At 52.4% G+C, this 13,549-nt stretch overlaps 2 protein-coding genes and 4 non-coding genes across 7 annotated transcripts; 2 read left to right on the top strand and 4 right to left on the bottom strand.

Moving 5' to 3' along the window:
- Nucleotides 1–781: 781 nt before the first annotated feature.
- Borcs6 (BLOC-1 related complex subunit 6) lies at nt 782–2,649 on the top strand. The gene has a single exon (XM_036196167.1). The coding sequence runs from the start codon at nt 876–878 to the stop codon at nt 1,950–1,952; it is 1,077 nt and encodes a 358-aa protein (XP_036052060.1). The 5' UTR covers nt 782–875; the 3' UTR covers nt 1,953–2,649.
- Nucleotides 2,650–3,426: 777 nt separating this feature from the next.
- Trnai-aau lies at nt 3,427–3,500 on the bottom strand. Its single transcript has one exon. It is a non-coding gene; the product is annotated as a tRNA-Ile (tRNA).
- Nucleotides 3,501–3,845: 345 nt separating this feature from the next.
- Nucleotides 3,846–3,919, bottom strand: Trnat-agu. The gene has a single exon. It is a non-coding gene; the product is annotated as a tRNA-Thr (tRNA).
- A 210-nt stretch (nt 3,920–4,129) lies between these two features.
- Trnas-gcu lies at nt 4,130–4,211 on the bottom strand. The gene has a single exon. It is a non-coding gene; the product is annotated as a tRNA-Ser (tRNA).
- A 361-nt stretch (nt 4,212–4,572) lies between these two features.
- Nucleotides 4,573–4,644, bottom strand: Trnaw-cca. The gene has a single exon. It is a non-coding gene; the product is annotated as a tRNA-Trp (tRNA).
- A 6,360-nt stretch (nt 4,645–11,004) lies between these two features.
- On the top strand, nt 11,005–13,444 carry Tmem107 (transmembrane protein 107). Of its 2 annotated transcripts, XM_036196982.1 has the most exons (5): nt 11,012–11,436; nt 11,578–11,645; nt 11,728–11,828; nt 12,822–12,918; nt 13,135–13,444. In XM_036196982.1, exons 1-5 carry the CDS (start codon nt 11,350–11,352, stop codon nt 13,202–13,204), a joined length of 423 nt encoding a protein of 140 aa, XP_036052875.1. In that variant the 5' UTR covers nt 11,012–11,349; the 3' UTR covers nt 13,205–13,444. The 2 variants fall into 2 exon arrangements, with proteins under 2 accessions (XP_036052874.1, XP_036052875.1); XM_036196981.1 differs by lacking the exon at nt 13,135–13,444 and having other exon boundaries at nt 11,005–11,436; nt 12,822–13,107.
- The last annotated feature ends 105 nt before the right edge of the window (nt 13,445–13,549 follow it).

Genomic DNA, 13,549 nt, shown 5'->3' on the forward strand with positions numbered 1-13,549 from the left:
CTCCTGCCTGAATCTTGGTCTCATGTTGAAAATCCTCTTCCTTCTCATTTATTTTAGCCCAGTGTCTTCTGTCTCTTCCCCAACCCCATGCCCTGACGCTTCATGTTTGTATCAAACCTTTTTTCCTCTAAGGTTTAGGGAAGCCGGTCTTCCCTCTGGCTGCAAGATGGCTTTGATGCTCGATGGTTCTTTGAGTCTTCCCATCAGAGGCCTTGTCCGACCGAGGCCTCATCCCACTAGTACTACTAACTCTCCATCACAGCCCTTTATTTCCCGCAGAGTGCTTATAAAAATGTCTCATCTTTTCATCTGTTGAATATTTTCTCTTGTGACAAAATCACGTATTATCCTCCAATGAGAGAAAGCTCTACGCAGAGGGGACAGGAGGCCAGATGGACAAAAGGACATTAAAGTCCACAGGCAACTCTGCAACTCTGTCCACAGTGGTTCAACGACCAGGCCTGTCCACACCTCAAGGGTGGAGAACGTAGTCCCATCCCAAGAACTCCCTGAAATCCCAAGAACGCTCCCAGCTGGGTGCGATTCTGGACCACACCGCTGTGGACCTAGAGGCTGGCTCCGCCCACGCGGGACTCAGGGGTTTCAGATCTGCCCCTTCAACTTCCCGAAAGGGCGGGCCACAAACACAGCGGTCACCCAGCAGCTACCCGACTGGCTTTCACGTGCGCTCCGCAGCTCAATAACAGCTCTCCGTCCGGAACTTCCTGGGGCGGCGACCAATCACAGAGTCCTTCCTGTCCGTCCCTCGTCTCAGCCGGCTGCCAATCGGAGCGTCTCCGCCAACGCCCCTTAAAGGTGCCGCCGGTGCCGCGGAGCCCGACGAGCCACTTGAGGTTCCGGCCCCCACGCGCAGTATGGAGGCCGGCCGGGGGCGGCTCGGGCCGGAACCGGAGCTTTCGGTGGCTGCCGACCCTCAGGCCGCGGTTTCCAGCGACGAGCCGGTCGGAACGCCCTCGAAGCCGCCCTCCGTCTTGCGGGGTCCCGGGGAGGAAGAGGCTGAGAACGTTGGGGTCGCGAGCCGTCACCCGCGAGCGTCCCCGAAGACGTCGAGCGGCAGCATCGTGCACCGGCCGGAGCTGGACGCTTGGGAGGAGCAGCCGGGGCTCCGGGCGACGCGGTCAGGGCCCGGGGGTCTCCGGGGGCCCGCAGGTTGCGAGCACGCCCCGCCCCCGTCCTCCGGCCACCGGGAGCCGGAGCCCAGCGAGAACCAGCCTTCCGCCCCGAGCGTCTGCCGTCGGGGGAGCGCGGGAGGCGTCGAGATGAACGTGGAGCCGCCGCTGCAGGAGAGTGAAGAGCCCAACGAAGACGAGGCGGCGGCGGGTAGGGCTGGCCGCTCGTTCCCCAGCCGCCTCCAGGACAGCCGCAGCCTGGACGGGCTGAGTGGGGCGTGCGGCGGAGGGGGAGCCCCAGCCAGTGGCGAGGCCGGCGCGGGCGGAGGGCGTCGCGCCACCATCTCCAGCCCCTTAGAGCTGGAGGGCACGGTGAGCCGCCACGGCGACCTCACCCACTTTGTCGCCAACAACCTGCAACTCAAGATCCGATTGAGTGGCGCCCCGCCGCCCCTTCCCCCCGCCTCCGTGCGGCCCTGCCTGACGCCCGCACCCACTCCCACTATCCCTCCCATCGACCCCGACGTGCTGCGGGATCTGGAGCGGCTGAGTCGCGACCTGGGCGGCCGGGTGGACCGTCTGCTTCGCGGGCTGGGGGGTGCGGTGCAGGAGCTGACAGCCTTGAGCGTGGGCTGTATCCAGACCTACCGCGACGCGGTGGATTCCTTAGGCGAAGCGGTGGACATGAGCATCAAGGGCATGTACACCTTGCTCGCGCGCTGCGAGGAGCTGGAACGGGCTCTGCAACCGGTTCAGGGGCTGGCACGCCAAGTCCGAGATATCCGACGCACTCTGGAGGTGTTGGAGGCCCTATGCAAGTGACCAGGAGCACCGAGGAGAGGCCGTGCCTGATCTGGCCAGGCCGGGGTCCAGGGGGACCCTAAGGATTCTTCAAGGAGCCCTGGTGGAAACTGCCGGCTCGTGGGGAGGCCTGGGCCTTAGAGGTTCTTCCACAAGCATTTAGGTGGCCGGTGCCCATTCTAAGCATAAGGAGTGTGAATGGGGAAGTTGTAACTATTTTCCTGGTGGGAAGGGATGTAGCTCTGCTTCTATTCAGTTGGCCATCTGTAGCTACCCTGTTCCTCCTGACTCTTCTCCCTAGCTAGACCGCCATCCTTGGGAACACAGGCCCCGAGATCTCTGCTGGGGGGTGGGACAGACCCCCCCCACGTGTAATGAGAAGAGAAAGGAAGTGGCCACAGCCCGCTGTGGCTGTCCTTACTGCAGTGATCAGATGTCAAGTTCCGGGGGCTTTAGGAGCCGGAGCGGTCCTTGGCTACACACCATGCAGGCCAGGGCGCACATCTGCAGTCGTATTACCTCCTGCTTCTTCCCTCTGGTCCCTAAAATGCCACGCGGTGGAGCTAACAGGAGCACGTTTCGTGGTGAAGGGGGTGAGGTGGGAGGTGTCTCACTGCCCTCGGTTCAGGTACAGTTGTTGCTGGGTTTGAAGCCCACCTGTTGGGGAGTATTCTAATCAGTTTTGGCTTTCTGAGTTTTGTGGAATTAAAGTGCCGCTGCTGCTAAGGCTGAGCCTGTTTTTGTGCGCGCGCCGGGGGCTGGGAGGGTCGGGTGGGGTCGAAGAGGTTGACAAGTCAAAGGAATGGGAATGAAGGGCGGGGTGGGAACTGGGAGTGTGGGGAAGGAAGTCTCGGGCTAGAAGGAGAAGGATACGGGCCCTGAGTCAGAGCAGAGGACAGAGGGCCCAAAGAGCCACTAAAGGCAGAACCAAGCAAGGGTCTTCAGAGGAGAAGGGCTTTTCTGCTCCCGATGGCAGGCAGACGCTGAGCAGAGTGGTTATCTTGGTTATGGAGGAAATATAAACTCCTGACAGCTCTGTCCTGGCCATATCGGAGTCGTGTCATTTGAGACAATTGTGTCCCAATCACAAAGACTGTCGACTCCTTACAATTTACACAGCACATTCAGGAACTACATGTTATGATCATAGAATCTCCAAGATCACAAAATTGATCTTCCCACACCCCAACACACTCCCATACTTTGGACATATTCCAGTACATTTGTTCAGTTCAAACTGTTTCAGGATTAGAAATACTGCTTTGGGCAGGAGAGATGGCTCAGCCGTTAAAGGCTAGGCTCACAACCAGAAATACTGCTTTATGTGTTCTTAAATGTCTCCTCAGAAAAATAATTAAAACTAGTAAGGCCACCTTGCTAAAAAGAATAAAACTAAAATCAAGAATAAAAGCAAAACAGAATTTCATACCTTCGTCTAATAATGCAGAAGGGAAAAAAAGTATATTGAAATTACTGCTATTAAAAGATGAAGCTCTGGCCCGTACGGGGATCGAACCCGCGACCTTGGCGTTATTAGCACCACGCTCTAACCAACTGAGCTAACCGGCCAGCCATAGGGAGGTAGCTATTTTGAAGTCATGTAAATAGATACACATTCCTATTTTTTTTTTTTTCAAAAAAAAAAAAAAAAAAGATCGGTTTAAAGTCATTTTGAAAGATGGGAAAACAGAATACCCAAATTAGCTAAGGGAGAACCACCTCGAGTTGGCAATCCAGTTGCAATTCTTACAAGTCCGAATGATGCGATTTTGGCACTTGTTTGCCGGTCAGGGAGTAAATATAATGTGCTACCTCCCACTCCCAAATACAGAATCACCATTGAGTGCATCGACGTGATGTCGAGGTCTCAAGATGTGTTGGAACTTTTCTTGTTTCCGTAAAAGTGAAGGGCAGAGGCACCGCTGGGATTCGAACCCAGGATCTCCTGTTTACTAGACAGGCGCTTTAACCAACTAAGCCACGGCGCCCACACGATGGTGCAACACCTTCACTACTTGGCCAGGTCAACTCCAGGGCAGATGAGCAAGCAGGAAATAATTGTGGTGCTGGAAAAGGTAGCAGAAGGACTGAACACAGGGTGGGTTGGGAAGACTGACTGACCGCGGTGAACGACGGGGATGGAAACCCTTGTCTGTCTCTAAATTACAAAACTGAATGTAGACCTCAGGAGCTACACACGACGAGGATGGGATTCGAACCCACGCGTGCAGAGCACAATGGATTAGCAGTCCATCGCCTTAACCACTCGGCCACCTCGTCCACACGGGCAGCATGTGGTTTGGCTTCTCTGAGACCTGAACCCTCACTCCCGGCAGGCAGCCCTCTTTGCATCTCCGGAAACATGACCGTAACTGCTGAGCGTACACGCAGAGCGGGGACGGAGCTCTCTCTCGGCGGCCGGGGACACTGAGAGTTCCAAGTACAGCTGACTGGCCTTGAGAGTCCTGCTCTTTGCCCAGGATTACCTGGATTATCCGCAAAAACACTCACCAGATCACTGAGCTGTACTGACCAGAAGCCGTCAAGGTTGGCCTCCCGCGCTTCTCGTTCTTCTTCAGGAGATGTTTCGTCTTTGATCATTGGGACAAATGAGGGAAACTAAAACAGGAAAACGGGAAGCTGACCCCGACGTGATTTGAACACGCAACCTTCTGATCTGGAGTCAGACGCGCTACCGTTGCGCCACGAGGCCGGCCGGCCACGGTCGTGTACAGGTCACCTCATGGCTACTATAGCACGGCCCCTCCCCCTTCCCCCCTCCCCGCCCCCACGCGCACCTCCCTTTTTCTTCTTCTTTTTTCTTTTTTCAAATGTTCCTGGAAACCCGAAGAATGGATGGACCTCTCCCCTGGGAGGAAGCCCCACGACCTGAACTCAGGGCAAGCAGCTTCCCACCTCTGGAGTGCGGAGGAAGGTCACGTGAAAGGAGACCGACGGCACGTCCCGCACCCCAAAGGCGAGCGTGGCTCTGGGCCTGCACGTCACGCTGCTAAGGCCTGGTCTCCACTGGGTGCAGACCCTCCGCGGCGCGGCGGCCCTCCCCGCGTCCTCCCACTCCGTCTTCGCCTTAGAAACGTTTTCATCCGCGGCCTGTCTTCTCTCGCTGCAGCCCTCAGCTGTGCACAGCCAGGGCTCCCGCGTCGTGCTCACAGACCCTGTGGGCGCGTGTGCACACCTCCCCTCGCCTCGTCTTCTCTTCCTCCCGGGTCTCCTGCACGGGCCGGGACACGGGCCGGGACACGGGCCGGGACAGGGCTCCCCTCTCCCTCACATCCGGTCTCCAGCCCCGAATCCCACCCGTTCCATTCCCCTAGGAATTCTGCCAGTGCCCGTCTCTGATCTCCGGGCTCCACAAGGTCCTCCAGCACTCACTGGCTTAAAATCCGAGGCTCCCTGACGTCCGGATCAAGCCTTCCCTTCTTGGGTTTACAGAGTCAACAAGTTGAGTTGTTAACGCTTGTGGGCTTTTCATATACAATCCATATACAGACTGGCTTATGTAATCTTTTTTTTTTTTAGATTCGCCTGCCTCTGCCTCCTGAGGACCACCACCGCCGGCCGGGTTTTGTAATCTAATTGTTACTGTTTTTTCAGAGGTTTATTTTTATTATTTTAATATGTGGGAAGAGTATGTGCACATACATGCAATTATCCACACAGAGTACAGAGGTGTGGGATCCCCCAGAGCTGGGGTTACAGGTTACTGGCAGTTGTAAGCCACCTGATGTGGGTCTCGGGGATTGAACTCTCCGATCCTCCTCAGGATGAGCATGAGCGAGCGGTATGTGCTCTTAACCACTGAGCCATCCCATCAGCCTCTACTTATTTTTGTTTGTTTGTTTTAAAGACAGTGTCCCCGTTGCCCAAGCTGGCCTTGAACTTGGATTCCTTTAGCTTCAGACTTCCTAGTGCTAGAATTACAGGAATACGGGACTAAAACTAGCTTTAAAGTTCTGGTTATCCCCCACCCACACACACACACAAATAAAATAAATAAAAATAAAAATAGAAAAATCAAAGAAAGAAAGGAAAAGAAAAAGGCCGGGCGGACAGTGGTGCACGCCTTTAATCCCAGCACTCAGGAAGCAGCGCCAGGCGGATCCCTGTGAATTCCAGGCCAGCCTGGTCTACAGAGTGAGATCCAGGACAGGATCCCAAAACTACACAGAGAAACTCTGTCTCAAACAAAACGAGAGACAGAAAGAAAGAAAGAGAGAGAGAGGAAGGAAGGAAGGAAGGAAGGAAGAAAGAAAGAAAGAAAGAAAGAAAGAAAGAAAGAAAGAAAGAAAGAAAGAAAGAAAGAGAAAGAAAGAAAGAAAGAAAAGTTTAGATGGTGGGCACATGCACTCAGCACAGATCACATGTCAGTTTGAAGGCGGTTCCATGATGTGCTAGCAGCTCATGCCTGACCTCTGTTGGCACTTCCTCTTAAACTGCCAGCTCTGTGGGGGTTCTCAGCATCTTGGGTTCACTGAGCCTGGACGAAGTGGAGGAGTTAAGCAGCCCCTACCGTTGGTCACTGATACTGGATCAGTAGTGGACAGGCTGGTCAAAGCGTGAAGGCAGCCTGGGTTAAAACATCCACAAGCATTGCTCGGGAGGGTCTGAGAGATCTGGATGTTCCCGGAAGGCAGACTCACATGCAGGGGAAGGCATCCTTTTCTGACCACCAGCAGTGGTGCAGCTCTCAGGAGATGTTGGCGTAGGTCTCCACTGGGATGTCCACAGGCTGCCAAAGTGAGTCCATTCCTAGCAACCCAACTGGAGACCAACCCAGTAAGTCTACGGTGATGCTGATGCCCAGCACATGTTGAATGGAATGTCTATGCCCAAACTCCAGAGTTTCTGCCTGAGAAGGAAGCATAATCTCCCAGACCCTGGCAGTGCCCAAGTTCAGAGATGTTTATATACTCTTTTGTCCCTTCCCAACAAGGGCAAACTATCAGATAATGTTCCTGGTCACTTTTCCTGATTGCTGTCATTGCCGTCTTCCCTGCCTCCCCACCCCCGCCATGCTTTTGTGTGTGTGTGTGTGTGTGTGTGTGTGTGTGTGTGTGTACCCCACAAACATTAGGAGAAATGAGTCACCCACAGTACTTCCTATGGCCACAGAGGGGCACTGAAACTCAGAAACAGCTTTTCTAGGGTAGGCTTCTGAGAACCAAGGTCATGGAAAATGTCAGCACAGACCTACAATGCTCAGTCTCATTACTGTATAACATGAAGTGTGGTTACCTTGGTTCTGTAGGCTGGGACCACTGTAGGCAGAAAAGCCCCAAACTTGCTAGAACCCCAGGATCCACAGCCAGACCCAGATCTTTTTCCTCTATATATCTCTCATGGAGGCATCACACATGGTTCATGCTAGTGATCCCAGAACTTGAGAGGCTGAGTCGGGAAAATTGCCAAGTACGAGGGCAGCCTAGAGTACTCAGTGAACTTCGGGCTAGCCAGGACTACAGAATGAGACCTGTCTTTAAAAAATGAAAACAAAAATAAAAAATTAGTATCTCTTGATCCCCTCCAATCCACCTGCTTGATTCCATCTGATTTGAGCCAGACCTATCCCTTCTAGATGTTTCTCTTTATCTTCCCCATTCATCTTCTACTTAAAATCTATTTTCTGCCGGGCGGTGGAGGTGCACACCTGTAATCCCAGCACTCAGGAGGCAGAGCCAGGCGGATCTCTGTGAGTTCAAGGCCAGTCTGTTCTACAAAGCTACACAGAGAAACCCTGTCTCAAAAAAAAAAAACAAAAACAAAACAACAACAACAACATCTATTTCCATGTTGCAGCCAGAGGCAAGGATACAAATCTGACTATGTCTCGCGCCATGGCTGCAGAAGCTGAGAGAATTTAGCTCTTGTTTACTGCTCCAACATCAGTCCGATCTTCTCTCCCTCTGCTGTAAGGCTTCAGAATCCCTGGCTTCCTTTCTGTCTGGCAAACACAGCCCTTGCTCCTCCCTCCATCTGGAATGCTGTTTCCCCAGATCTCCACAGGGCTGGCTGACTCCTGCCCTCGGATCTTGGGAAATCTTCAAAAGCATGCCCTGGCTTTTTCTCACTCTTCATCCTATGATACAGCGTCCTTCGCCTGGGAATAATCAAACTTGCTACACCATCACCAAGCTCCACCTCACGAGTCACAGGCAGGAGAGAGACAGGAATCTTCCATTCTTTCATCCTGTCTGTGCCCTGAGCACGCTTGCATGTTTTACTGCACCCTTCCATGATGGAGAATACAAAAAACTCATCTCTCATTATTAAAAAACAACAAATAAATAATAAATGTAGGTGGTGAATGAACACCTTTGGCTCCAGCTCTCTGTGGGCAGAGGCAGAAGGGTCTTTGATCTACACAGTGAGTTCCAGGAAAATCAGAGCTACATAGTGAGACCTGTCTTAAACAAAACAAAACAAAACGTCTGTTAGCCCTGGCCATCTTGGAACCCATATTGCTGTTGCCTCTGCCTCCAAAATGCTGAGATTACAGGAGTGTACCGCCACGTGGAGCTAAGAGGTGGTTTAGTTAAATTAACTGTTAACCTACTTTTTAATAATTTATTTTTATTTTATGTACATTGATATTTTGCCTGCACACATATGTTTGTGTAAGGATGTCAGATCCCCTGGAACAGACAATTGTGAGCAGCTATGTAGGTGCTGGAAATTCAACCTGGGTCCTCTGGAAGAGCAGCCAGTGCTCGTAAACACTGAGCTATCTCTCTAGGCTGGCCTCAAATTCACATAGATCCACCTGCCTCTGCCTCTGGAGTGCTGGAATTAATGTTGTGTACCACCATACCTGGCAGTTTGTTTGGTTGGTTGGTTGGTTGGTTTTTCGAGACAGGGTTTCTCTGTGTAGTTTTGGAGCCTGTCCTGGATCTTGCTCTGTAGACCAGGCTGCTGGTCTTGAACTCACAGAGATCCACCTGGCTCTGCCTCCCTGAGTGCTGGGACTAAAGGCTAAAGGTGTGCGCCACCACCGCCTATTGTGTGTGTGTGTGTGTGTGTGTGTGTGTGTGTGTGTGTGTGCCAGAAGAGAGCATTGAATCCCCGAAACTGGAGTTACAGAAGGTTGTGAGCTGCACAATATGGGTGTTAAGGAACTGAATTTAGCTAGAGCATTATGTGCTGTTTGTTTGTTTTCCAGACAGTGTTTTTCTGTGTTAACAGCCCTGGCTGTCCTAGAAGTTGCTCTGCAGACCAGGCTGGCTTTGAACCCACAAAGATCCACCTGCCTCTGCCTCCTGAGTGCTGGGAATAAAGGCGTGTGCCATGTACTCTTAACTGCTGAGCTATCTCTCTAATTTTTGTTGTTGTTTGAGTTTGTTTTGTTTTGTTGAGATTTTATTGAGACAGGATCTTACAGAGGCCAGCCTGACCTAGAACTCACTACATAGCTGAGCATGGCCTTGAATTTCTGACCCTTTCCTGCACCTCCACAATTCTGGGATTATAGGTGTTTGCTCCCTACCCAGCTTAAGATTCAGTTTTATATGAAGAAGTTATTACATAATTTCACTATATAGGCTCTTGAGTGGAGCTCAGTAGTAAAGTACTTGCTTAGCATGGTCCAGACCCTGAATTGATTTTCAGTGCAACGCACACAGAAGTCTTAAACATGTAAGGACTTGAATAGATAGACCTTTAATGCTATGAATGATTCCATGCATTAGTGATAATACTATAAGGCTCAGAAAGGAGGGTGGGTGTATACCTCAGTGGAGAGTGCTTACCTATACGAAAGAGGTCTGGAATTTATCTCCAACACTGAAAAAAAATCAGGAAATTACCCTTTTTACAACACTATTATCTAAGTTACAAACCCTATACAAATTTTGTCCAGCATTCCACCACGGTCTTTTATAATATAAGTGTGTGAGAGGGTCCTTTTCCCTGGTTTGGGATCTCATGTGTGTATGGGTCCTTTTACCAGGTTTGGGATCTCATGTGTGTGTGTGTGTGTGTGTGTGTGTGTGTGTGTGTCCTTTTGTCTGGTTTGGGATCTCATGTGTGTATGGGGTCCTTTTACTAGGTTTGGGATCTCATGTGTGTGGGGTGTGTGTGTGTGTCCTTTATCTGGTTTGGGATCTCATGTGTGTGGGTGGGGGGTGTCCTTTTACCTGGTTTGGGACCTCATGTGTGTGTGGGGGGGGTCCTTTTCCCTGGTTTGGGATCTCATGTCATGCCAGATTTGTTCCCCTTCATTCAGAACCCCTCAGTCTGTCTTTCATGACTTTTAACTGAAATATTTTGACTCTGAGTTCTGAATTTTTTCACTAATTGGTTCAGGAAAAGGAAACCCATTTATTACTCTAGGAAGACAAACACATTTCTTCTCGATTTTGGCCAGTTCCTTAAAACAAAAATTTAGGAATTATCTGTTTCCAAAGCTCTCCTTTGATATTGTGTTGCCCTCTTTATTTATAGCACCCATTACTTTGCAGGGCTCTCCCCCCCCCCCTTCTTTTTAAATGTTTGTTACCGATCTCCCTCCCTAGATTATAAAACTGGAGGGAGAGACTTTAGTTTTCTATATCGACGTATTCTCAGAGCCAAGCACAGTGCCTGGCATTTGGGAGCCTTCACTAAAGATTTGTTGAATGAATTAAATCAGAAATAGCTCTAAGCCTTGTCGTTTAGACGGGCTTAAAGGTAAAGAGGAGGAATAGAGAGGGGTTGACAGTGGAACTCCACTGAGAACCGGGAAGGTGGTGAGAACTTTCCAATCAGCAGGGATTATATTCACAGCCCCAGATCTGCCAGGTCGCCCGAGTAACAGGGTCTTGGTCGGTAACTGAACAACGTCCGGGGTCTGACATCTCAAAGCGAGACTGAGACGTGCTCGGTCAGCATCCCAGCCTGGGCTAAACCTCCCGGGGACTCAAAGCTGTTCGGGTCCATCCTCGCTCCACGCCTCGCTCTTTCTGGTCCCCTCGGTTCCCGAAGCACTCGCCTCGCCCACACCCTAGTCCAACCCTCCCAAGGCTGCGCGTTTCTGCACTCCCCAAATCTCCCACTAAACGGAGACAAAATCGGGGTCATTCTTGGGAAAGTTTTGGTCTGGGGAAGGGAGGCCGCTGACACCCAGGGGTTCGGCGACAGGACGCACACCCTCTCTCGGTTCGTACCCTCCTCTCCTCGTGCCCACCGCACGCCGCCCCACCGGCCGCACCAGGACGGTGAGCACCGCTTTAGGACCCCTCCCCGACCTACAGACACCGCGGCCGAGGGCGCGGCGCTACCGCGAGACTTCCGGAAACGGCTGCGTGGCGCCGGCGGACGCAGTTACCTTGGCAACCGGGAGGCGCCCCGGCGCGCGGGAAGGAGGCCGGAGGCGTGACCCCTGGTCGGACCTCCACCACGGCGTCCGCCCTGGGTCCCCGGGGCCATGGGTCGGATCACCGGGCTCGTGCCCTCTCGGTTCCTGACGCTCTTGGCTCATCTGGTGGTGGTCATGACTTTATTCTGGTCCCGGGTAAGACGCGGGCCGGACGCACGCGCGCGCGCCCTCCCCTGCCCCTCCTCCGCAGGGTCCCGGGCCCCGGGCCCTCCCCGACCGGCCCCCGCCACCCCGTCCCTCCCTTGACGTTTCTTCCTTTTCTGCCCGGCCCCCCAGGAAAGCAACGTCCAGGCTTGCCTGCCCCTCAAGTTCAGCCCCGAGGAGTATGAGAAGCAGGACGTCCAGTGAGCCCCTGGGGCGGGGTGAGAGTGCCGGGGTCTTGGGAGACGCTCCGAGGGCCCGCCCCAACCCCTGTGCTTTCTGCAGGCTGGTGACAGCGCTCTGTCTCACCCTGGGCCTCTTCGCGGTGGAGCTGGCTGGCTTCCTCTCCGGAGTTTCCATGTTCAACAGCACCCAGAGCCTCCTCTGTATCCTTTTTCTGCGCGCCGAGCGTTCCCATGTGCCTCCTCTCCGGCACCGTCCTGTCCACCTCTTCAGACCTTCTGGGCACAAGTCTCTGCCCAGGTGGCAAAGCGAATCTCTCTAGGCGAGAGGTCTCGGACGGCGTGGGGAATTACTAGTCTTCACACATTGGTTAAACCCTGTTATGAACCAGGTTCTGGCGATGCCCTGGCGGGAGTAAGGCCTTTTTCTCTCCTTTGAGGGGGCGGGAGATACACATGGGTAAATCAGTGTGTATAAATCAGTGTGATAAACACTATGCTGTGGAGTATGTAAAATACAAAGCCATACGAGAACTCAGAAGGAGCCAAGAAAATGAGGCACAAAAGAAGGTTCTTGAGGGCCGGATGTGGTTGGTGCCACTGGCCTTTAATCCTAACACTCCTAGGGAGGCAGGAGCAGGTGGATCTCTGAGTTCGAGGCCACCCTGGTCTACAGAGTGAGTTCCCGGGCAGCCAGGGCTGTTATACAGCTGTCTCCAAAAAAACAGAAGGCAGCTCTTGACTCCTGATCTGTGGACAAGGAGGACCAAGCACTGGAGAGATCCTGGCAGTGTGTCAGGCCTGTAGGTATGGCTTGTGTGGCTTAGGGTGTACGTGACACTAACCGCCCCAGAAGTGTGCGGGGTTGCCCTAGTTATGCAGAAGGGGTTCAGGTTCCATCTTTGTTTGTTTGTTTGTTTGTCTTTTGAGACAGGGTTTCTTTACATAGCCTTGGCTGGCCTAGAACTGTCTTGTAAGCCAGGCTGGCCTTGAACTCACAGAGATCCTCCAGCCTCGACATCCCAAGTGCTGGGGATTAAAGGTGTGCACCACCACCTCTCAGCTGAGCGCTGGCCTCTAAGCGTGGCTGCCAACGCTGGCACTTGCTTTATGGGAAGGGAACAAGAGATGAACCCAGGTCCAGACACCAGAGGGGCCCATCACTCCGTTTCTTTCCTTGACTGCTGTGTTTTTAAGCCATTGCAGCCCACTGTAGCGCGTCTGTGGCCCTGTCTTTCTTCATATTCGAGCGATGGGAATGTACCACATACTGGTACATTTTTGCCTTCTGCAGGTACCTTTTTTTTAGCGCCCAATATTTCAGATGGGGTGGGGGTGGAAAGTCTATCCCAAATCTGAAACTTTCCCCTACCTAAACCTTTTCCTGCACCTGTGAAATTAATAGTGTTCTTAAGTTTCATGTCCACCCCCAAACCCAGCCCATATAGGGTTTGGAGGTTTGGGTATTTGTGTGGGAAGGGATCCTGAACCCACCCGGTCCTTTTCACAGCGCCTTCCCAGCTCTCACTGAAACAGCATTGTTCATCGCTGTCTTTGGGCTGAAAAAGAAACCTTTCTGAGCACGACCCGGACGTAGGAACCAAGGCTGGAAAAATGCTGAGCTCCCTCGGGTTGGTGGGAGAAGAAAGGCACAGGCTTCAGTTTTCTCTGTACCTTCCCCCTCCCAACTGCTTCTAAGCAGAGAATGGCAGTGTTGGGATAAGATCTCTCAAATCTTGGGTTATAATTTTATTTTTAGAGCCTTGTAATAAAATACATTTTATAATACTAGTCTGATGCTATTTTTTTGAAGACAAATGAGTGGGCCAAGAAGCTGGTGTAAATAAAGGCTTTTTGGGGGTTGGGGATTTAGCTCAGTGGTAGAGCGCTTGCCTAGCAAGAACAAGGACCTGGGTTTGGTCCTC

This window comes from Onychomys torridus, chromosome 8 (genome assembly GCF_903995425.1).
Source record: "Onychomys torridus chromosome 8, mOncTor1.1, whole genome shotgun sequence".
Taxonomy (NCBI): Eukaryota; Metazoa; Chordata; class Mammalia; order Rodentia; family Cricetidae; genus Onychomys; species Onychomys torridus.